Source organism: Peromyscus californicus, unplaced genomic scaffold, assembly GCF_007827085.1.
Source record: "Peromyscus californicus insignis strain IS unplaced genomic scaffold, ASM782708v3 Scaffold_13__1_contigs__length_99412109, whole genome shotgun sequence".
NCBI lineage: Eukaryota > Metazoa > Chordata > Mammalia > Rodentia > Cricetidae > Peromyscus > Peromyscus californicus.
In genome coordinates, this window is record NW_026294424.1 from 64,663,000 (window position 1) to 64,689,247 (window position 26,248).

The 26,248-nt window shown below is 36.4% G+C and overlaps 1 protein-coding gene across 4 annotated transcripts in view; it reads right to left on the bottom strand.

The window, feature by feature from the left end:
- Positions 1–26,248, bottom strand: part of Gabra2 (gamma-aminobutyric acid type A receptor subunit alpha2) — a 140,981-nt gene that overhangs the window by 34,231 nt on the left and 80,502 nt on the right. For all 4 annotated transcript variants that reach the window (XM_052735081.1, XM_052735080.1, XM_052735079.1 and 1 more), the window contains exons 5-8: positions 20,139–20,359; positions 18,428–18,510; positions 13,602–13,745; positions 12,388–12,540 (exon numbers count right to left, since the gene is read on the bottom strand). In XM_052735081.1, the coding sequence (XP_052591041.1) occupies positions 12,388–12,540; positions 13,602–13,745; positions 18,428–18,510; positions 20,139–20,359 (601 nt within the window). The remainder of the gene's footprint in view (positions 1–12,387; positions 12,541–13,601; positions 13,746–18,427; positions 18,511–20,138; positions 20,360–26,248) is intronic.

The following is a 26,248-nucleotide window of genomic DNA, read 5'->3' on the forward strand; positions in this document are numbered from 1 at the left end:
GTGATGGCCATCTTTTTTCTCTTACTGAGCATAAATGAATTAATTGTATTAATAAAAATTTGTGGAAAATCTATTATGGGCCAGGCATTATTAGGATTACAAAAGAGGAAGAGAATTAACATAGTTGGAAAGACAGAAATTAAAGAAAGCATTTCTCTTCAGATATCAAAGATGATATATGTAATAGAGAAAAGAAATGGAGCAAGACTGACAATGCAATGTCAGGACAGAGAAAACATTTTTAAGTTCAACCAGTCCATTAGGTTCACCTTATTGAGGATACATTCACTGAGAAACATTCCAAGGACGAAAAGGTGTAAGCTACACAGATATCATGGAAAAGAAGAGGTCCTCTTTTGGCTGTTTGAATGTTCTTATTCAAGCTGAAAGCTAAGACATGGCCAAGCTCAGCAAAAGAATGAGATGTAAGAATAGAACATATGGGTGCATGATAGGTACTTCCTCTAACGCAGGCCCCAATTTTTCTTTCCTTCTGGCAAATCCTCTTCTTCCACATTCAAGGTGATGGAAAATACACACTAACTCATTATTTGATTGTGACTCAATTTTGCCTAGGAGAATTGTATCAGTTCAGAGCATGGGAGCTATATCTAACAAATAAGATTCAATGATAGCATTAGTAGATGACCCGCATTTCTAAAATGGTGCTTCTTAAGGATGTTAAACAGGCCCACACCTAGTAAGAATGAAGAAAACAGAGGCCAACAATAATTTGAGTTGAATTAATCCCTCCCACCTTGAATTGAATTTCACTACTTGCACTGAACTGAATTTTGCTACTTGAATTGACTTGAATCATACTACTGAACTAAAACTGAATTAATGACTGATATGTTACACCCAAATAAAAGACTGTCAAGGATTCAGACACTCTCTTCAAGACAAACAAACAAGCAAAGAAAACCAACCCCTGATGATCAGATGCCAAGAAGTTGAATTTCAGCCCTGATCTATTGCTGCCAGACATTCAAAGTTTATGATTCCTCTAAGATTATGTCTCATAGTGATTATTGCTACTCTGTCTAAATTGGGCAGACTGCCCTTTACATATGTCTTCATATGAAGAAGAAAGATAGGTCAGAAATCAGATAATAATCACTGAAGATACTGACACAGCATTTATCCAGTGCCATAATCATAATGAGTGTTCCAAAAAGGCATGTATATGGGAGTGTGTATTACAACTCCCTTAAGCTCATCTATAAGGGTGAGGTTACTACTAGCCCAGTTTTACGGAGAGACTAAACTAAGGCACAGAGGAGCTAAGAAGCCTGCTAGAAGACACTAAGCAGTAACTACAGGGCCAGGCCTCAGTAAAATACCCTGCATCTCAAGAGGAAGCATTCCTCATGACTTTACCACCTCCATAAAAACAACTGTGAGACCTGGCTTTGACAGAACCGACTGGGAAACAACATAATATGTAACAAAGCCAAAATAACATAATACATATTTACTCAGCAAGGCAATTTCTCAGACCCTCTGGTTGTAAATTCAGATGAGGTGGATAAATAAAGATTATTGGATAGGGCTTTGCAAGGAGCTCATTAATTGACTAAAGGTCTTGAACAGCCTGTAGTCAAAATTCATGTACACAAAAAAGGCATCTCTGTACACTCAAGGAACTGTATGTAGATTCTGTGCTATAAAAGTCATTTCAACCAACCAAATCCATAGGACTAAGAAGGAAAAAATGCAATTTGAACATTTCCTTTGGAGTTTGGTGTCATATTTATTCAAAATACATATGACACCCTGAAAATTCTTTAAAGCTAGTGTTGTGGAAATGACCGAATAACTAAAAGCAAAACCTGATTATCTGAAATTAGATCCTCCAAATATGTGCATGGGCCAGAGATAATGGCACAGCATCCTTAATCCAGCATACCTTGGTGAAGAGGCAAAAAAAAAACCCTGTCTCAATCAAGGTGGAAAGGAGAGGATGGACACATCAAGTTTTGCTGATCTTTTTACACACACATGCAAATACATACAAATAAGCATACATACAGACTCATATTTATCATACACACACACACACACACACACACACACACACACACACACACACTCATTCTCCTCACATACATACACACATTACAACACTGTGAACGTTTTAGGCAATTAAGCATGTGAATTTCATCTTTTGCACTAAACGCCTACGCGCTAATGTGTCTTTTCATCCCAGCTTAGTTTCTAAAGAAAAAGATCGATGTTTAGACTTTCTATATATAATTAAAGAAAAAATACAAGGACAGTTATTCTATAAACATATATAACACTAAAAAAAATCTAGCTTTGAGTGAATGGCACTGTCATGTTTCATAATTATTTCTATTTTATACAGGATTCTAAATAATGTAAACATCTGAAAGTCACAGCAAAATAGTTTCACACACACACACACACACACACACACACACACACACACAAAATGCTGTATCACCAAATAGAGTTGTGTATTATGAATGCAAAAGTCACTTTTGAGAGCTTTGAAAGCATAGCATCTATGGAAGTGGTTAAAAGTTTTCTCAAGTGCTTCCTTACATTGGTAAGAGAGAGCAAATGCCTCATCATGAAGGCAGCCTTATTTGTTTTTGTCCAAGGCTCTGGAACAGTGCTGACAAATAGATGCTCAGTAAGTATTTGTTGGTGTGAATGAATTGGGCATAAGCACTGAAAAAAATTCAATGGTATTACTATTATTATCATCAGAAAATGCAAGGACAGTCCCTTTGAATGTTTATCTATGCAAGACATCAGGCTGGCTCCACATTACCCAGTATAAATGCAAAGTGAATAGACAAAGTACCAAAAAGGAAAATTTGTATTATCACAAATGTACATTCTAATTTTAATTCTCTGTCTACTTATTATTGGCTTTGCTTTATTATTTTATTCGTGGATAGAATGATCTTAGAAGTTGGTATCTCTCTTGCAGAGCCTAAGAACTTAAGTTTCACAGTTTTTGTTTTGTTTCTTAAAGAAGGTAAATTATTCAGAGCTTTGTACCAGAGGAGGGGGAGATGATTTAATGACCTATAAGAAGAAATTCTAACCTAAACACCAACCAAGCCACAATACTTTGGATTTACAATCTGTCCTACATACAAAATATGCTAGAGCAATGGTGGCCCAAAACTTTTGGGAGTAACCAACCAATTTTACACAAGGCCTACTCCATGAGATAGAACCCATGCCCAACAATGCTTGAATGAGCAAGAACCAGAGACCAGACAACCTAGAGACCTAGGGTAAAACCAAATACTACTGTTTTTTAAGGTAACAATAAAAATGACTTTAAATGGTATTTTACTACACTCATGGTTCAGTGCCTTATTCAGCCATCACCAGAAAAGCTTCCTCCTGTAGCAGATGGGAGCAAATATAGAGACTCACAGGCAGACATAACCCAAAAGAGAATCCTTGGAACACACATCTCTAAATGGGGTGTCCCCACCAAATCCCTCCCTCAGAGCTATGAGAACAACTTGAAAGAGTAGGCAGAATGAGTGTAAGAGCTGGAACGGTGCAGGACATCAAGAGAACAAGGCCCTCCAAATCAACTCAGCAAATTTCATATAAATTCAAATAGACGGGAGTAGCAAGCACAGGACCTACATAGGTCTGTACCAGCTCCTTTGCATATATATTATAGCTTTCAGTTTAGTAATTTTACAGTAGTGGGTGATCAACTGGGTCTCTGATTTTAGAGTCTTTTCTTGGGGATCTTTTCCTTCTGTTTGTTTGCCTTGTCCAACTTCAATGTGACGGCTTTTGTTTTAGTGTTTCATATTTTATTTTGTTAAAAAAAAAAGAAGAAAAAGAAATTCTATAAACCTGTCTGAATTTAAGTGAAATGTTTGGAGAGTGTAGAACTCTAGAAATTTGACTTATGTTAACTACTGGGTATCAATTAGGTGAGCCACACCCATACAAGCCTGCAGCGGTGAAAGAAGGATGGAGTATGGAACAAGGAATTCTATGAACAAGGGGCATCAAGATCATGATGAAGAAACCTGCAGACACAAACAAACCAAGCTAGTGGGAACTCATTAAAATTTAGATCAACAGCTGTGGAGCATCCATGGGACTAGACTAGGCCCTCTGCATAAACGAGACAGTTGTACAGCTTGATCTGCTTAAGAGGCCCCCTAGCAGTAGGATCAGGATCTATCCATCAAAAAGCATGAACTGGCTTTTTGGAGCCCACTACCTATGAGGGGACACCTTGCACAGCCTTGATACAGGGGGAGGGGCTTGGACCTGCCTCAGCTAAATGTACCAGGCTCTGCTGACTCCCCATGGGAGGCCTTACCTTTTCAGAGGAGGGAATGGGAGTGTCAGGGGGAAGGCAGGCGGTGAAGGTGGGAGGAAAGAAGAGTGGGGGATTTGTGATTGGTATGTAAAAATGAATAAAAATTTTCTTGATTAAAAAACGTGTTAAAATTCAGTGCATTTCCTGCCCTTCACATGCCCCTGTATACATACATCTTGTGGAGTTATATTAATTGCAAAGAATAACTTTTAGAATTTTTGCCAAGAATGCTTTCACCATTTAACAGCAACCATTTGAAAGGAAACTGCTTTTAGTCCTCACATCTGTATTGAAAATCATGTATTATTTAATCTCTCTCTCTCTCATCTCCCCCCCATCGTGTGTGTTTGTGTATGTGTATGCTGGAACTTACGTTTATGCAGGTGTACGTGGATAGGTGTACATGTGTGTGGAGGCCAGAGCACAACATTAGGTAACATTCTCTAATAATTTTCTTCTTTTTATTTGTGTTCAAACATTTATTTAGTGTGCGTGTCTGTGTGTGTGTGTGTGTGTGTGTGCGTGTCTGTGTGTGCGTGTCTGTGTGTGTGTGTGTGTGTGTGTGTACGTGTGTGTGTGTGTGTGCGCGTGTGTGTCTGTGTGTGCGTGTCTGTGTGTGTGTGTGTGTGTGTGTGTGTGTGTGTGTGCGCGCGCGTGTGTGTGTGTGTGTGTGTGTGTGTGTGCGCGCGCGCAGCATGGTGAGCATGTAGAAATCAGAGAAAAACTTGCAGGAGCTCGTTCTATTTTCCTGCCGTGAGTCTAGGGGAAGTTAGGTTGTAGGCTGGAAACAGGTGCTCTTACCCTCTGAGCTGTCTCCCTGGCCTCCTTGTTTTTTGAGACAGGGTCTCTCATTGGCCTAGTGCAGGCTAACTGAGGTATTCTGGCTATGAGCAAACCCCAAGGACTCCTGTTGCTTCCACTACTCCAGAGCTGGCATTCATAAGCATGCTACTATCCTATTTTCTTTTTCTGTTTATTTTGCTTTTCTTTCATACATGAGTTCTGGGATCTGAACTCAGGTCCTCAGGCTTATGTGGCAACCATTTTGGTGACTTTTAACTCTCCCCAGCTTCTAAGTTTTACTTTTCAATTTTTTATTTCACATTTGTCACAAATCATTTAAAGCATTTGTATATTTTTTAGAGTCAAATTTGGCAGCCTTAACACTGACACCATTTGCTGATTTGAGGTTAAATATAAATTGATGTTTTCATCACACTTCTATATAAATGGGTATTTTGTACAGGTTTCTTTTAAAATCTACAGTCTATGTTTTAGGCCATGAAAACCTTGTAGAGACCTTAGTAAAATGTCATTTTCTTTATATTCTCTACTGAACAATAAACCATTATTTATTTCATATAACTTATATATTTACATAATTCCCTCTGGTATATCTCTTCTATCTTCCAAGTCCTCTTTTTCATTACTATATACTTATTGCCCATAAAATCTCTATTTTCTGTTCTTTGGAAGTTATGAAGCCTTAGTTTAGAAGTCATTAACGTGAATACTTCTGTTATTTCTGGCAGCATCATGTTTTTTGCTTTTAATCAGTAATTTTCAAAGCTGGAAATACGTACCTGAGAAAATATCTCTGCATCTCAATTCTGAGAAATAACTGGTATTCAAATTCAGTGTTGCTTTGTTCAGTCATGAAGATGGTTGGTGCTAAATCTATGAAAGTTTGGTAAAATTCACCATGGGATCCATTTGGGACTAGATATTTTTTCGGTTCTAGTTACTCACGGAACTTCTTACTCTAAATCTGCTGAGACATTTTTTTAAGTAAATTTGTGTTTTTCTCGAAATCTATTCCATCAACATTACTTAATTTGTTGGTGTGGAATTGTCATTCAATTTTCTTATAGTCTGCTTCCATTATGTAAAGTTGATAGGAAAGTCTACACCCATTTTAGGTTTCTGGTCTTTTTTGCTTGTGTCTAGTGGTTTGTCAATTGTGTTGATATTTAAAAGGAACAAGCTTTTGGTTCTGTTGACTTAAGCTTTTGCTTTCATATTATCTGTTTTTATTTCTTCTCTAATCTTACTTCTTTGACTCCATAGCCATTTTGTTCATTTTTTTAATTTTATGATCTAATATGGTAATTCAGATTATTTATTTGAGTCTTTTTCTGTTAATATAGATATTAATTACTATAAATTATTAATTACTTATTAAATGCTATTAATTATTATTTCCTCTAATCATTGTTTCAATAAATTCTATAATTATGATTAAGCCTTGTTACACTGTATTTGCATATTCTTGCCTCTGTGCATAATCTGATTTCCTAAGCGGCTTACTATTCGGATAGCTGGTTCTTTTTTTTTTTTTTTTTTTTTTTTTCGTTTTTCGAGACAGGGTTTCTCTGTGTAGCTTTGCGCCTTTCCTGGGACTCGCTTGGTAGCCCAGGCTGGCCTCGAACTCACAGAGATCCACCTGGCTCTGCCTCCCGAGTGCTGGGATTAAAGGCGTCCGCCACCACTGCCCGGCGGATAGCTGGTTCTTTACATGTTTATTTCATTCCCATGTGCTGGGGATGTCTTTCTGTATGCTGTGAAAGTGTTTCTATGATTGATTGATAAATAAAATGCTGATTGCCCAGTAGCCAGGCAGGAAGTATAGTATAGGTGGGATAAGCAGAGAGGAGAATGTTAGGAAGTGGGAGGCTGAGTCAGGAGACGCTGCCAGCCACCGCCACCATGAGAAACAAGATGTAAGGATACCGGTAAGCCACAAGCCATGTGGCAATGTATAGAAATGGGTTAATTTAAGATATAAGAACTAGATAGAGAGAAGTTTGCCACCGCCATACAATTTATAAGTAATATAAGTCTCTGGATACATGAACAGCCTGGACATGAGTGGGAGTAATGAAAGGCGAGGGTCGAGGGAAAGAGAGCTTGGGGGAGCGGGAGATCCCAGCTGGATCAACAACAGAGAGGGAGAACAAGGAATAGGAGACCATGGTAAATGAAGACCACATGAGAACAGGAAGAAGCAAAGTGCTAGAAAGGCCCACAGAAATCCACAAAGATACCCACACAACAGACTGCCGGCAATGGTCGAGAGACAGCCCGAACTGACCTACTCTGGTGATGGGATGGCCAAACACCCTAATTGTTGTGCTAGAAACCTCATCCAACTACTGAGGGATCTGGATGCAGAGATCCATGACTAGGCCCTGGGTGGATCTCTGCGAGTCCAATCAACGAGAATGAGGAGGGTTTATATGAGCGAGAATTGTTGAGACCAAGGTTGGATAAAGCACAGGGACAAATAGCCAAATGAATGGAAACACATGAACTATGAACCAATGGCTGAGGGGTCCACACTGGATCAGGCCCTCCGAATGGGTGAGACAGTTGATTGGCTTGATCTGTTTGGGAGGCATCCAGGCAGTGGGACCAGATCTTGTGCTCATTGCATGAGTTGGCTGTTTGAAACCTGGGGCCTATGCAGGATTGTTTGGCTTGGCCTGGGAGGAGGGGACTAGACCTACCTGGACTGAGTCTACCAGGTTGACCTCAGTCCGTGGGGAAGGCTTTGCCCTGGAGGAGATGGGAATGGGGGGGGGGGGCGTTGGGGGGAAGGTGAGGGGGACGGGAGGGGGGAGAACAAGGGAATCCGTGACCGATATGTAGAACTGAATTGTATTGCAAAATAAATTAAAATAAATTAAAAAAAAAAAGAAAAAAAATCACATTTTCATGAATTAAAATTGATTGTTGTGATTAAAAAAAAAATAAGTCTCTGTGTGTTTACTTGGGTCTGAGTGGCTGCAGGAGCCAGGTTGTTATACTTTGAAGAAGGAACTTGTAATGATTTTAATCACTTTATTCATGTTGAGAAGTGATTTGTATCCCCAAACATCATGTACCTTGGGTAATATTCCATGTGCACTTGACAAAAGTTCCTAATTGTTTCTGTAGGGTAGTGATTTCTTCTGAATTTTCTCTCTTTCCAGTGTGCATTTTACTATTCTGCATGTTTCACTATTTCACATCATTTCCTGGATCTTTGCCCATTTCTTTACTCATGTTGTTTCCATTTCTGAAATGTTCTCTTAACTATTTTAACATACCTCCACTTTTAAAACACCCTATTTAAACTTTTATACATGAATATTTTGTGTGGCTTTGCTTCACTTTTTTGTGCTCACAGTAGGTACTGATGCTTAGAATAGAATATATCCTTATTCTAATTATGTATAAATATGCAGTGAGTTTAATACTGAGAAATTATCCATTGTCGTGGTTCATGTGAATACCTCCAGTTTATTTGGTACACATTTAATCGTTATCATGTAGAACATAAGTTCTGAGTTGTATGGCAATAACAATATGCACCTACATTCCAGATTATGAGTGAGACATGCTCAAGACCAAATAAGTGTTAAGTGTAATGAAGTCTGATTGGTGCCATTATATGTAATTTATGGCATTTACAAAGTACCCGAAGAGAAAGGCAGAAGTCTGCTCCTTTTTTAACTCTTTAGTGCACTATTGATGAGTGACACATCAAATCATTACTAGACTATATATAATTTACTTTCTCACACACTATGCACAAAAATACTGAGAAAAGTATGTGTTTGGAAAATATCCAACATGTAAACCACTTCGTGTAAACCACTTAATGGTTTGCAATTAAATAGAATTAATATCATGTATTATTACTACAAAGAAAACATTGACATTAAATAAACACATGCTAACAATTTTAAGCCCATTTATTTTGTATATAAATCTTGATTTAAATTTCATCCTCAAAGATTTTTATACAGATATGTATACATTTTAAAACAAAAATTGCTCAACTTACTCTTTTCTCCATTCTCTTTCCCTTACCCTTTTCTTTCTTTAAATTTTATTTAATATTTTCATACAATATATCTTGATCATATTATTTCCACTCTCCCAACTCTTTCCCACCTCAGTGCCCACTCAACTTCATGCTCCTTCCCATCCTTTCTCCCAACTTCATCTCTCTGTTAAAAAAGGAAAACAACAAACAAAAATTAAAATTGATCAAAAAATCCTAAAAACAAGAAAGATAGAATGGAAGGAAGGAAGGAAGGAAGGAAGGAAGGAAGGAAGGAAGGAAGGAAGGAAGGAAGGAAGGAAGGATGAAGAAGAAAGAAGAGACAGAGACAGAGAGACAGAGACAGAGAAAGAAAGAGAGAGAGAAAGAAAGAAAGAAAGAAAGAAAGAAAGAAAGAAAGAAAGAAAGAAAGAAAGAAAGAAAGAAGGAAAGAAAGAAAGAAAGACTAAAAAGACAAAAGGCACCTTAACAAAAAAATCACGTTCTAGGGAATGGTCTATGCCTAGTAATAGTTGGCCAGAACAAAATGGTCTTCCATCCTTTTCTAGTGCATATTGTGTCTGTTGAGATCTTTATAGAACAGTCCCATAAATTTGAAAAAATGATTTACCATGACAGCTGAGACTGGACTTCAGTGGAAGATTATATGTTTAGCTTTCTATGTACCTGTTTATATGATATTGAAATTGTATTTTTTCCTAATTTTCTAATCATTCTATTCAGATTTTAATTCTCTAAATCTCACTACTTAAAATTCATAAGGATTCTCTCTTCTGACCCTAAATTCACCCAACTAATTTATCTGCTATGTAAATTCTAGATCCATATATGCCATTACCTGGTATCCAGTGATTCTCATGCTTATTAACAGGCCTTATTATTTGTTTATATTCTATACACTACTCCCATTCACCCACTGGACTGAAACCTGATATTACAAGTAACTTCAAAATCTAAATCTACATAACCTAAACTTCACAAATTTTCCTAACTTTTCTATTCTGTTCATTTTCGTTTTGTTATTCAACATGACAACATTATTCACCTAAATAAATAAAGAAAAGTTACCTTAAATATTATCTTAATTTTTTATTTTTCTATAGTTTTGTTGAATATCTACCCAAACTCCTGGGTCTTTCCCCTACCTTTTAATTTTTTCCATTGCCTACACCTCCTTTATTAATAACATTATTTTATTCCATTGGACTACTTAAGTGTCTCTCTAACCTTGGCTCAATGCCTCTGGATTTTTCCTATATTTCAGCTTCTACAATTGGTGCCAAATTTTTCTAAAATATAAATAGGATCATATTAATCATAAAAAGAATAAATTTAAAAAGTAAACATTTTAGTAAACCTACCACACAGCATAATGTCTGTAACTAACAATGCTGTGTGATACGAATAAATTATATCAAAAGAATGGGATTTATGTTAAGTGTCCCCAATGCACATAATATTGGAAAGGAATAAGAGAAAACTGGAAAGTAATGACCATGTCATTTTCATGTATATACTCTCTTGATTATATGCATTAAATATGTATAGCTTTATATGTGTCAATACTGAACAAAGTAGTTATCAAAATAAAATACATAGTATATATTAAATAGCAAGCCTTTTGCTTAGGGATTTACCAATGTCATGACATCAGAACACTGAACAGAATTGCCTATTCTGTAGCTGAAGTTTCATTCTATTAAGATTAACTTCAATCCCCTTTTCATCAAGGCCTTGAACCATATCTCTATCTATAACTCCACTGCCCATCACTAAAACAGTTATTACCAGACATGCCATGCCCTTTCATTCCTCAACGTTACTGAACAATCCATTCCCCCTGGCTATGATTTTGCCCATCCTTGTTGCTTATGACATCCCTACTCGTTTTTTAAGACATATCTAAAATATTAAATTGCCATCTTATTCATTGGCTTTGACTAAGAGAAGAACCTTTTGGTTTCTATATCATCATGGATGTGTCTCTGCAATAAAGTCTTCCTTCCACATTGCCATTATCCTTTAGTTAGTCTGCTTCCATCCACTAACCAAACAACCTGGATGCAGGAGCTCTATTCTGTGTGTTTTGCTTGTCCAGTTCCTGGTGCAATACTGAAAACAAGTTCTCAACAACACTTTGATAAGTGAACGAGAGTACCACAAACACAAAGACACAAAGATAATCTATTTCTTATAGGATGTGCTCAGTCTTTTCTATGTAAGAAATGTGTTGTCAAATTCTCCTGCATTGTTTTAAGAACTTGAATTCTAAGTGGGTCTGGCAATGTGTGCCTTAAATCTCAGCCCTAAAGTAACTGAAGGAAGTCTCAGTTATACAACAGAACAGGTCACAAAGTAGAGGAGGTGGTGGTATCAAACACACTACTTAAATGGATGACTTTCTCTGTCATCTAAAATACATAGAATACATTTCATCATTTCAAAACAAAACCAAAGTAAATATAGACAGTCTAAAATCATGATATTCTCCACTTTAAATTTGAAAATTCCTTTCCTTGTTTTTAATTAAGAAAATCAAATGTCCCTATGGAAGTAAAGAAAGTCTAGCTCAGTATTATCCGTTTTTAGCGGGTGGCTGTTTGAGCCATGACCTGTGTGGTAGTTAGCACAGCCCCTAGTGAGGTAGCAGGTAGCTGTTACACCTGGCTATGACCTTGAGGTACTTGCCCATGGAGCATGGCCACTGGAGGGGCCCTTAAGACCTGGGATGTATGCATGCTCTCTCTCTTTGCTACCTCATGGTTTGGGATGCTGGTACGGGCCAGGGCAGAGATCACCAGAGAACCACATTAGATCGTGCCTCACCCTTCCAGGATTCTGTGATCAATTCCTTTATTTTTGTCTTGGAAAGCCTTTAGATATAATATTCTTCAACTCTGAATTAAAATCTCAAAAACGTCTTCATCTGTTAGCATAGAGATGAATGCTAAAAAGCAGTAGTGTGATTAAACAGAAAAATAAAAATAAAATAAAAAAACTAAATGTGGTTACAAGATATTTGGATAATTTAAGTCCTTGATAATAGTGTGGTACTGATTATAGTTTACAGTTCAGAACCTCTGTTTTCTCATTTATAAATTAGAACCAACATGCCCTGCACTACACATCACAAGGCATGGATATGATGAGCATCAAGAGAAAGAAACTGTGGGAAGCACACTGCGAAACAAAACGTGCTATATTGGAGGCATTCACTCACCAAACACAGTTCTTGCAGGCACAGATTCTCTGTTAAGCCAGAACGACACTTGGGAGAGAATGACAGTCATGATGCAAGGCAGATAGGTCTGAATCACAAAATACCCAATTTTTCTTTTCAAGTGGAAATGAGCTGTCATTACAGTATATTCACCTGGAAGGAGAATTTAAGAAGCTTAAGAAACTATAATTGTCAATAGTCAGAACAATTTGGAAATGGAAAGGATTAGAAGAAGAGTAGTTCCTGCTTAAAAAAAAATAGAGGGAAAGAAATGATCACATACATTTCATGAAAACTGGAAATATCTCATTAAAACAAGATTATTTTTTAAAAGAATTACACAGCATCAACAACCCCACACTACTAATGCCCCCATGACGTGGTATTCATTTTTCTCTTTAGCTCATGCCCACTCCCCAGCAGAATTCTAAAGACTCTGCTAGTGGATTATCTTCTTGGCTTGGGTCCCTGATGTCCACTGGTACAACCTTCATTCTGATGCAGGAATTGATTTCATTCCATCCTTCCTGGATCTCAAAAGCGCTGGTAGCTGGTCTTATCCCTGACACTGCTCTTTTGGCCTGGATTTTTCACTTTGAACTCTGTCACCAATTCTGACTTTCTCTCTATATACGCCGGCTATAATTTGCTTCTGTAGGTTTTGTCTAATTCTCACACCTACCTTTTTTTTTTTTTTCTCCCACAGTTTTGATTATTGCCAGATGTAAGGTAATTAGTCTGCACAGCTGCCTTTTTTCTTTACTGAGGACGGCCTAAGAGAGGAGCTTTCCCTGCTGGCCAGTGGCAATTTCCCAGAAATCAAGGGTTGAATAATCATAATTTATCCACAATAGGAGAAAAAAATGAGAAAACTTGGGAAATTGTTTTCACTACTTTGAAGATAAATACTAAAGTTGACTGCTCTGAGAAGATAAATATTTTTAAGGATGTATGTAGTAAGTTTGTTTTAAAACATGGTTTCTGAAAGTTGCATGCACATATGAGTCTCCTTGGAATCTTGTTGCAGAACCTGTTTTAGTAAAGGAGTTATCTAAGGTTAGGAATGTCTCAAAAAGCTCCCAAGAAATTTGTGCTGTTGTGTTAGACCATAGAGCTTAAGGGCAAAATGTTTTAAATTTTCGGACCTACTTTTTAATTGTTTTAACCTACTAATTTGGGAGGAACATTAGATTTATTTAGAAAATGTTACTAACCTGTGCTGGATTTAATAGTCTCCTTCCCAATTGACTGGCCCAGCAAATCATATTGATTTAACCTAGACCCATCAGGAGCAACCTGAACAGAGTCAGAAGCATTGTAAGTCCAAATATAAGTGACTTCTGATGTTGTGTATGCATCTGTCAGAAACGAGAAACAAATATCGTGAACATTTCAATAAGAAACACTAACAGAACGATAGATCTGCTGTTGTAGACTTCATAGAATCACTATTTACTCACAGACGAGCATTGAATGATCACAGATTTAGAGGAAAATATGTACTTTGAATTCGTAACTTTAAAATTATAGGGATGAAGAGAATCAGGAGAACCAATCATGAACATGGAAATGTTTGCATTGGTACTACTTTGAGAGGTGGTGATCAAATTCCTCTTTAGAGCCAGTAAAAAATCACTGGTCCCCAAGATGATCATAATGTTCCCTCAGTACCAAAGTCATTGAGGAAGACATTGTGAGAAAAAGCAATGAAGACAGTCACAGTTTATTTTAAAATGGTGACCACCAGTGAAATTAAAATTATAATCCAGAATACATTGTTTTCTGTATATTAAAATAATTTAGTTAAAAGATAATGACTTCAGTTATCATGAATGAAAGCATTTAATTAGATAGAGAACTAATAGTTGACATAAAAAATGAAGCAAAAGATTATATACTTCCATCACATTATACATTCATTTTTCAAACACATTCATTTATAAATTAATTAATGAATAACAACATCATAGACTACAGTTGTATAGCATTCCAGTTAATTTGAGGATAACAGAAAAAGGAAATGTATTTGACCAAAGATGAACTTATCAGAAATGAGCTTCCTCTGGAGTTTAGGCATTAGCAATTCTCTATGCAGATCTTTCCTTTGACCCTGTAAGTGTGCGGTTTATAACAGCTGAGAGTCCCCAGCCCTGTGCAGAGAGTCTCTTCACAACTACAAATAGGACAGGAATCATTCCTGCTCTATGGTCAACCTTTGGAGAACTTCTTTGTATGTTTGTTTATGTGGCTGCATGGAAAATGAAGCTTAGCATGATGGTGACATTCTCAACTAGGGAGAAAACAGGACCACCTTTTTTCTAGCAATATATCTGCCTTCAGGTCCCCCATGAGACTTGAAATCATATTTCTTTTGTTTTGTAAATTTTTTGCACATAGTTTCATGGTACCAAAGTGATCCTACTACTGAACTTAAGTTAAAGACTGTGACACAATTTGATTTCCATTCAAGTATCAGGTGCAACCCCGTGGATATTAATATAGATGCTTGTCATTAGCTGTATGATCTTTTAATGACATTCAATTTTGGCTTTTTGAATGTTGCTACTAATACTAATATCAGTGAAATATTCCTTATATTTATACATGGATTTATGCATCCTCAAATAAATTATGTTATGTTAAACAATACTTGAAATATGATTCTAAAAACAGGTATAGATATACATATATATTTATAGATGTGTGTACATACTTTCATAGAGAAATATTCACATATTTTCACATGTGAAATCTAGTTTTTCTAGAGTCTAAATTGCCAATTAGCTAATTTCAATTAAACAATCACTTGTGATGCCACTGAAAACATTAAGTAATAAGTTAGCAATGTAGTTAACTAAGCACTCATTTATAGTTCATCAAGTGGCTTGTTTTGTTTCCCTCATGAGTAAACATCATGGTCCCTTCTACAAGAGCATTTCCAATGCTGCACAATTTCAAATATCAAACCAACATTGCTTGGATTTTCATATTATCATTAGACATAACTAACAGAAATTAAAGTCTATAAAAGTGATGATATTCTTCGCCGGGCGGTGCTGGCGCACGCCTTTAATCCCAGCACTCGGGAGGCAGAGCCAGGTGGATCTCTGTGAGTTCGAGGCCAGCCTGGGCTACCAAGTAAGTTCCAGGAAAGGCGCAAAGCTACACAGGGAAACCCTGTCTCGAAAAACCAAAAAAAAAAAAAAAAAAAAAAAAAAAGTGATGATATTCTTTTAAAAACTATGAGATACAGATGAACAAAGGCTATCTGATTCATTTCTGTTAGTATTCTCAATTTGTTCCTGTTAGGTTGATGACTAAGCTGTGTAAATTACATTCAACAGGCATATCGGATAATAGTCTGTGAACACATTATAGAAAATGGTTGATCCTTTATATGCCTATTAGAAGAATTTGCTGCATTTCATTAACTAGTCTACAGTTTGTTTTTTACATTTTTTACAGTAGTAAGAGGACAGGAAACAGAATGTAATCCAATGCAGCTCAGAGGCTCTCGTTTATGCTCAAATCCACAGGTGAGCCACGAGGCCATCACTATGTTGATTAGTAAAGTATAAACAGAGAATATAGGCTGGAGACATGGGTCAGTAAAGAGCAGGTATTACTCCTCCAGAAAATCAGAGTTTGGTTCTCAGGACCCACACAAATTCCTGAAACTCCATCTTCCGGTGATCTGATGCCTGCTTTTGTCTTCTGTAAGCATCTGCAGTCATGTGCACTTACCCCATACAAACATACACACACACACACACACACACACACATATACATAATTAAAAAAATAATAGAAAAGAAAACATGTTTTTAAAAGGAGATGGCAGTTTGTTTTACAACTTTTTTATAAATCCCACTTTGAAACTAAGATTTCACAGAGTGATTTTATTTAATTTATTCAAGCAATCTATGTTTGAATGCTAGTCTGCATTATACATAAGCATATTCACTGGCTTAAACTCAGGAATCAATAAATATATTCCTAGATCATTTTAAACTATTAACTTTTATCCTAAAAATGTAAGTTTTCAGTTTCTTTGGGGCTCATGTACAGAATATTCCAATACTTACATTCAGGAAGTTTCAAGTCAAATGAAATAATAAAAATATATAGGTGTAAGGTGATACAAGAAAAACAATATTGGATTTTAAACTGCACAAATACAGAAAAGATGCTTGTTTAATTTGAGGAGGATGGTAAAGATCCAGAAATTCAATGATTTTAGAATAGTGGTACTTCTAAAAGAGAGGAAGAAATAGCTACAAGATAATGTCACGGTTGTTTCTGCCAAACTTTGTCTGTGCCAGCATGCTAAGATTGTTCTCTCCCGTCACACTGCTGTCCATACTGCTAGCACAGATGCCTCAAGCACTTGCTATACACAAGGATAAATAAGAGAGTGAATAAACTGCTTGTACTGTGTGTCAGAATATGAATGTGAAGAAAGCAAAATAAAATAAGTAATAATTACATAGAAAAAGAATAAGGAACAGAAACTTAGAGTGTTGACCATGTGCATTCTGGATAGAGTAAACTATCATAATCTCAGGCACCCCACATCCCATTACTTTGTAGCTGCTCTCTGTGAAGCTTTCAATTTGAAATAAAACCATTCCAAGCAAATTTATCTCATTTTCAGTATTGAGGCATCTTGCCATTGACATCTGATGTCATAGTAACAATACCTCATCTACTGAAAACACTTGTCCTTCCCATATCATTACTGCATCTTGCATAAATTCTTTTGGGTGCCAAAGCTTTTCAAGTTTGTCTTTAATGTCACTTATGCAATGCAAATGAGTCTCCCTGCTGCATCTGTTCTGGTTTTCTCAACACTGTGTTTACGTTGTATAACATGACTGACTATCTTAAATAATATTGGAAGAAATGCCAGTTTTGAAGTGATGGTTCCCATGGCAATGAAGAAAGGCTTGTGGTTAAGCCCAGAGGAGGCTCTCAGAAAAAATTAAGAACTGACACCTGGTACAAGGATATACAAAGCAAACAAGCTTGAACCTCTCCACAAAACGGCCATCCTCAAAACAATAGAGGAATCTACATTCTCTCACTGACCATTCTATTTTCATTGAGTTGGTAGTCTGTGAGAAGATTCATTCTTACTCACCCAATCAGTCATACATTTAATCAGGTTAGAAGTGGAAACTTCTATTTAACAGAAGTAAAAGCAAAGCCCAGAGCTGCTCAGAATGCACAAAAATGGGATATCAGAAAGAGCACAGTTTCTAAAAAGGTCAGGGAAGGAGGCATGTTCAGACAGAAGGAGACTGCTCAGCTGCACTGCTGAATTAATCCTGAACCTGCCTGGAGTGTCCTGTGGGCCCAGAAAGATGATCTTATTTTGCTCTTTCCATTATTCCATAGTGTGAATACTTCTGCTTGACATATAAGATAGAACCCAGTGACCTAGAGAATGGCCAGAGGCACAGAAACTTTTAGAAATATTCTATGTGCACAGAAGATGCTGAAGTGTAACCATCCAGTGTTGGCATCTTCATTAAATATATTTTGAGGAGAAAAAGAATTTCTCCCATCAGGTCCATGGTAGACAGACAACTACAAGGGCTTCATATCTTTCTCTGACCTTTGTAACAGCCAAATAGGAAACAAGGAGTAGAATCTGTCATATATAATTCACTCTAAGATGACAAAAAAATAACCCATTTTACATTTTTAACATGGTAGCACCAGGAGAAAATATGAATAAAGTATAATACTAACTCTACAACAGTCCTTATTTAGTTTTATGCACAAACTAAAACACAGAGTTTATTAGTAGTAAAAGAAATCATGTTTTGAACTGAAAAAAAGATGGATGAAAATACTTGAGTGAGCCATAGGACATTCCAATTAGTTCCTTTAGGGCATTAACCATGTCTTTCACTTGTGTATCATATTGATCAATTATTAAGCATCCAATAATATGGAAAGAAACTGCATGCTCCAATAGAGATGTTGACTACTGGTGACATTATTGATTTAAACATACTTTTTCCCTTATACTTACAGCTTCCAAATTTCAGTGGGCATGAGTGTGCATCCATTGGAAAATCCTCCAAGTGCATTGGACATTCAGCTTGAACTGTAAGCCTAGAAGCCAAAATTCCACTCTTGGTTTAAGTGGATTTGCTAGTCAAGACAAATCACTTGTTACTGTTTTTAATAAAATTGGAGTTTTATATTAGGTTTGTAGAGGTTTAAAAACAATAAAAATAAATTATATATGTATTTGAAAAAAGGTTTGCCATTAACATCACTATCAATATTTAATAGCTGAAGATGCTGATAGCTCTGTTATGGAAAGGATGTCTTTTTTCTCACTATATCATCAACTATAGAGAAAAGCTGATGTAATACTTCAGTATATGGTTCCTTAAAGACATGCCATTTTTGAATGAGTATCTTATGCTTATATAGGTAGATATGTGTTGAGATATAGGTAAATATAGATAGATGTATCACCAAAAATACATTGTTCACAGTAACTCCTGGCTAAATTATGGATACAAGTCTATGAATATTAAAAATATATTTTCTATATCTGAATATAATATAGAGCATAGCATATCCATAGAAAATCTGTTATGAACAACACTTCTAATTATTTCCATTTCACATAAGAGCAAAGTGAATAAATAAGAACTAAATTGAACTCAACGACAATGTCTGTTGTAATTGAGCTGAGAAAAAAAAAGTAGTCATCAGCCAACTCTGGCATGAAAGTCACACAGTATTTAAATAGAACCCTCTGTAACCGTCCTTAACATTATATAACCTCTGGACCTTAATCCTTCGGAAAAAATAGTCTAAACATAACATCATTAAGGCTGTAACATCTAAGTATTGCAGTATTCAAAAATAGGAGAAATAATAACCCAGTGCACCCATTGTAGGCAATGGTCACTAGAAATCATTCCTAAACAGCTTTAATTGCTGAAATCTAGTACTTAACTTGTCATATAATGTTATAAAACATTAAATGCATGGAACATGATGTTTGTGTGCATATAGTGCTAATAGCAGCATTTTGTTCTTCAAATCCTTCATTAAGCATTAACTTTAGAATCTACACCATTTTAGTAGGTTCATAATTTTTAGTTTTCATGTCATAAGCTTATTTATTTTAAAATATTCATCAGAAATATATATGTCAAAATAATCATAATGATCAACAACTAAACACATATTTCTATATTTTCAAGAAGGGATGAACTGCATGAAATTGATGTTGCATAATTATTTTTAATCATAAAATAGTAATTTTATATGGTTAAGCCTAATACATGGTTTCATTTAACCAATTTACTTAATACATAAAAACTATGGCTTGCTTTTAATCTATAAAAAACATTACATACATATTAATAAAAAATATGTACTTAAAAATCATTTAAAATTGGATAGGCCACAAGATGGGATATGGAAAGGTAAATTAACCTGCTTCTACAGACAAATTTCTAGTCATATATAAAGTGTTTTTATTTAAAGTGCAATGTGAAGATTATAAAAAATATCAATTTTAATAACCAGGAGAAATTTGAGCTTAAAACTTAAATTAATTTTAATTACTTACATGTCCAAACTTTTATAAAACAAAACATGAGATATTCAGTAATTTTAGGAAAATGTTACACTTGTGCTACTATTTAAGGATACCCTAACTAGCTGTTGAATACATAGTTTCACAAAGTCGTTTGTAGCATATCACAACAACTTACCTCATGGTGTATAGCAGTGTTCCATCATCCTGGATTCGAAGCAGCTTGTTGGGCATTGTCATGTTATGAGCCACTGACTTTTTCCCATTGTGAAAGAAGGTATCTGGAGTCCAGATTTTGCTAGCCATTAAATTGTTAAGTCGAAGGATATTCATAGGACCTTTAAATTTTAAACGCTCATCTTTCCATTTTTGTCGAAAGAAAACATCTATGGTGTATTCCTAAAATATAAAATGACAATTCCTTTAAAAAAATAAACATTTTAGAAATAATAACACACTATAAAATTCAAGAAAGAGCATATTCTGAATAGTTCACAGAAAGCTATATTGAGAGAAATAAAGACGTCAGATTATTAGTCCTTTAGGTTATCAAGAAATGTTTCCTATAACAAGGGGGAAGAGTTTGTGCATTTGCATAATTAGCTACACAATCTTGCAAAAGAAGGGAACAAATTTACTTTAAGAGAGTGTTCAACTGACAGGGGAAAAACAAAGTAAATTTGTTCCCTTCTTTTGCAAGATTGTGTGCTACCTGATGGTGTGTGCATGGGCAGGTCTGTATGAGTTGTTTTATGTTATTCCAAGAGTAACTAAGCAGGAAGCTTTCCAGTAGCATAAGTAAATAAGCAAAAAATAAATAAATAATTAAAAAACACCTTTTAAATGTATTGTCAGATCTGCAGGAGCCATCACTTTCTGTTGACAGTGAAGATGTTGAATACTGTTTTGTTTTTCTCCAATTCTAAACAAATGGTGATGCATCATAATGTTAGCCAAGTATGTGTTAGCAAATGATGAATTCAAAAACAGTAAATGATGACTTCAAAAAGTTTGTTAAATCAGTTATGAATTTTTCAAATAATAATCACGTGAAGCATGTTTTAACAGTCATATACACCAGCTCATGATTCTTATACTATCAGGTTTCAATATTTCAGTTTAGCTGAACTTTGCTTCTCATTCACTTTCCCATTTCCCTTTTTCCCTATGGCATATTTTCATTCTCTCTCTCTCTCTCTCTCTCTCTCTCTCTCTCTCTCTCTCTCTCTCTCTCTCTCACACACACACACACACACACACACACACACACACACACACACACACTTTAGATGAAATATACACTTATAATGGTGATTACTATTACTAATAATCTGTTGGATACCTGTTTTTATTACTGTCTATATATTTGTACAAACATGCATAAGTAATAGGAATGTTATATTATACACCTCAAATTGGAAACTCAAAAACAATCTATTGTATATAAAACCAAATCATCAAATGCTTGAAAGTAGGCATCTTAGGAAGTAACAGCTACACTTAAATACTATTTTATTATATTAAAAGACAAGGTTCATATTGCAAAAATCTACCCTTTGAACAAGTATAAATCAACACAAATTTGCCTAATGATCCATCGAAATGTCCGGGAGATGATGATGAGTATCACTCACATATTCCCAACAGCAACAGGAGATGAACAGTGGCTCTGGGCTATGATCCTAATATCCAGGGGAACATTCCATAGTACAATCTTACCAACACTCTCTATGACCTAGATAATCACTTTTTAATGTGGAATTTCATTTAAATGGAAATAGAAAAGCTAAATTAAAAGAAACGTGTTTGCTTTATAATAAGCATCCATGCAAGTATTCCTTTCCATTAGAATTACCTAAAATTCCCAACATGTGACATTTATTTTTTAAAGGGAAATTAAAGAAATTAAAAACTTTCGCATAAAGCTTCAAACTTAAGTTTTCCACTTTTGGAAAATTAAGGTAAGTTTTTTATGTTTCTGAACTTTTATGTTCTTATTGTTGTGGTGATCATATTCTGGAGACCAACAACAAAGTATTCAAAGTTCCCAAGCACAGAGTTAAAGAATAGTTTAAAAACAGTGTTTAAGAGCACTGCTTGTCCTTAAGACAAGTGTGCCCATCAAATCTCTCCAACAAGAAGAGTATCTTTGTTTCCTACTGTCTTAGTTTGAGCTTCTATTGCTGTGAAGAGACACCATGACCACTACAACTCTTATAATGAAAAAAAGTTTAATTAAGGCTGGTATATGTTTCAGAGGTTTAGTCCATTCTATCTTGGTGAGAATCATGGCACCCTACAGGCTGGCATGGTACTGTAGAAGGAGCTGAGAGTTCTGCATCTTGATTCTCCTCCAGGCAGCAGGAGACTATATGCCACACTGGGCATTGCTTGAGCACATAAGGTCTAAAAGTTCACTCCCACAGTGACACTCTTCCTCCAACAAGGGCACACCTCCTAATAAAGCCTATTGGCCAAGCGTTTGAACACATGAGTCTATGGGGATCATTCCCACTAAAACCACCACATTCTCCTCTCTGGCCCCCATAGGTGTTTAACCATAACATAATGTATAAATGCATTCAGTGCAACTTCAGAAGTCTTCATAGTCTATGACAGTCTCAATCCTGTAAAAGTGCAAAGCTCAAAGTCTCTTATGAGAGTCATTCAATTTCTTAACTGTATTCTTTGTAAAATCAAAATCAAAAAGAAGATCCACATATTTCCAATATATAATGGCACAGGATATACATTAATATGGTGATAGTTTATTTGTACTGAAATGTGATTTTATTTGTATTTTAATAAATAAATTTGCCTGGAGGTCAGAGCTAATAGCAAGCCATAGCAGAAGTTGGGTGGTGGTGGTGCACGCCTTTAATCCCAGCACTTGGGAGGCCCAGCTAGGCAGATCTCTGTGTGTTCAAGGATACAGCCAGCATGGAGACACATGCCTTTAATCTCAATACCAACCATAGAAGACCTGGAGGTCTGTATAGTGGGGCAGTGATGAGGAGGTCATGTGGTTGGGTTTACAACCAATGAGAAGGCAGAACAGAAAGTCTATAAGAAAACAGACAGACAGGAAGTAGCTCTTGCTGAGGAGAACAGCAGCAGCAGTGATGGGTAAGGTTTTTAGCTCTTAGCTCTGACCTCTTGGGCTTTCATATTTGCATTGGCTCTGTATTTCTTATTCAACAAGACGGTTACATCTACACATTAACATTCCAAAACATAGGGAAAGTGTAGCTAGAGTTTTCTCCAGTCCTGCCTGGCCCACGGTTAGGACAAATCTCTCTCATCCACCAGTCCTGCAGCTGCTAATTCAACCAAGTAAACACACAGAGACTTATATTACTTATAAACTGTATGGCCGTAGCAGGCTTCTTGCTAACTGTTCTTATATCTTAAATCAACCCATTTATATTAATCTATAAGTTGCCACGTGGCTCATGGCTTACCAGTATCTTAACATCTTCTCATGGCAGTGGCTGGCAGCGTCTCTCTGACTCAGCCTTCCTGTTCCCGGAAATCTCTTCTCTCCTTGTCCCGCCTATACTTCCTGCCTGGCTACCGGCCAATCAGGGTTTTATTTATTAACCAATCAGAGCAACACATTTAACATACAGAACATCCCACAGCAGGAAAGGAGCAAGTGAGGAAATACTGAACCAAAGAAAGACCAAAAACCAGCTGTGTAAACTCCAAACTCTGCATCTCCATCTCCATGTCAGATGTCAAAATCCTCTTCAGATCTCCACTCCTTTCAGCTCTGTTGACTGCAACACACTTCCTTCTTATGGGCTGGTTGCACTTGTTTGCTGCTTTCCTAGGCAGGTATCCACAACTCCAGGATCTCTAGCATCTTGGGATCTCTAAAGCAAGCCAGGCTTCATCTTCACAGCTTCACAGAATGGCTTTTCTAGGCCTCCATGAAGGGACACCCCAGACACATTCCTGGCCTCAGTGGCTCTCCTTAGTCACAGAGGGAATTCCACAACCCTTTTCTTGTATCCTTACTTCTAAAACCAGAAACACATGGCCAAAGCTGCTGAGTTCTGCTGCTTGCTGAGGTTAGAACATGGCCCCCTCATACAATTACATCTTCACCAATTTTTTGTCTTTGGTGGCTTCCTTTGCACCTAAGCTTGACTGTCCTAGAACTCATTGACCTTGAACTTAGAGATTTACCAAGCCTCTGCCTTCTGAGTGCTGGGATTAAAGGCCTGCAACAACATTCCCAGCTCTAAACTTTTCTTTAATTCCTTTTCAAAAGTTGGAAATTTAGCTGGGTAGGATCTTGTCCTGAGGTCACCACACCCTTTTTTCCATTTTTTTTAAATTTGTTGAACACATGAATTAACTCCATTCCACTTCCAGGTGCTCCTTTTCTCCTCAAATTTTACATTTTGTATTTTTCCTTACTCGGCTTGCTCATTTTCTTTATAAACCTTCATTAGAGTGAACACTAACAGTGAGATGACCGAGGCAATACTAAGCTGTTTTGATATTTTTGTTAGCTAATCCAGTTAATCCAAAATGCTTCATTTTAGCCTCAGGCAGCTTCAGACAAGGACAAAAATCAGGTACATTCTTTGCCAAATATCACAGAAAGAGTCTTTAGGCCACATACTAAAATTCTTCACCTCTGAAACCTCTTGAGCCAGGACCCTACAGTTTAAATCACCCTTAGCATTACAGTCATCCATGTTCTTACCAGTATGGCCAATTAAGCCTTGCTTAAAGCATTCCACTGCTTTTCTAATTCAATGTTTCAAAATCCACATTTCTCCAAAAAGAAAGCACAGTCAGGCCTATCACAGCAATACCCCAGTCCCTGGAACCTAGTTCTGTCTTAGTTTGTGTTTCTATTTCTATCAAGAGACACCATGACCACTGAAACTCTGATAAAGGAAAACATTTAATTGGGGCTAACCCACAGTCTCAGAGATTTAATTCATCATGGTAATGGCAAGAAGCATGGCAGCATGCAGGCAGACATGGCAGTGGAGAAGGAGCTGAGAGTTCTGCATCTTGAATCACAAGCAGCAGAAAGAGACTGTGTGCCATTGGGCATAGCTTGAACACACAAAACCTCAAAGCCTTCCCCCACAGTGACACACTTCTTCCATCAAGACCCCCTAATAGTTCCACTATCCATGGGCCAAGCTTTCAAACACATTAGTCTATGGGGGGCATTTATATTCAATACACTACACCTGCTCCCACCAGGCAAATTTGTTACATTCTAGGCAATGTTAACAGCCCACATTCCCTAGCCATTTCCCCAAAAGGACAAACTCAGCCTGAACTTTATTTTTCTTTGATCACTTGGAATTGAAGCAAATCTCTTTGCTCCTGTACAAAGCATTGCAATATTGGAAGACTATGTCAATCACTAGTGTATGTTTGCTAGTTTGGCTTCCAAGAATCTTACAAGTTTTCCAGAATGGGATGGGGGCCTTCATATGTACTTTACATTATTTTGCTTCCAGACATAAAAATGTCTAAAAAACATTACAAAGATGGTGAGTTGACTCAGTGAGAATGGATACTTGCTGTACAGGAAGATAATAACCAGTTAGGTTTCAGTAGCTCACATGTTAAAAACAACAAAGCAATTCTTGCAAATTGTGCTCTGGCCTGCACGTAAGCTCGCTCTCTCTCTCTCTCTCTCTCTCTCTCTCCCTCTCTCTCTCATCTATCTAGCACACACAAAAACTTAATTAATTAATTAATAATATTACAAACACCTTGTAACTATTATCCAAAAGAATATTCAAACCTCACTCCTTTGTTTATTCATTCTCCATTCTCAGTTATCCTCCTCTGATCCCTGAAGAACTGTTTTTCTTGAATTTGGCACTTATCAGTTTCACTCATGTGCTTACAAATGTAAAATATATGTTGTTATCACAATTTAAATATTGATATAAATGGCATTCTTAGCTATATCACTGACAGTAATTATTTGTATTCTATATAAAACTTGGGTTCATTTTTATTGTCATAAGTCACTATATTAAAATATTATTTCACAATATAGACATCTTTCCTTGCCCTTAAATGTTTTCTCCATTTCCAGTTGGTCAATGTCACAATCTCACTGTGAACATTCTTTTTCAACCGTCCCATACAAAGTTATGAGAGCTAGTTACATGACTATTATAAATGATTCAGAGTACTACCTGAGAGATGTCTGTAAATTTTTAAACTAATAAATTCCACCTGTCTTTTAAAATACTTTGATATTTTATGAATTGTGCCTTCATTTCATTTAATTAGTTT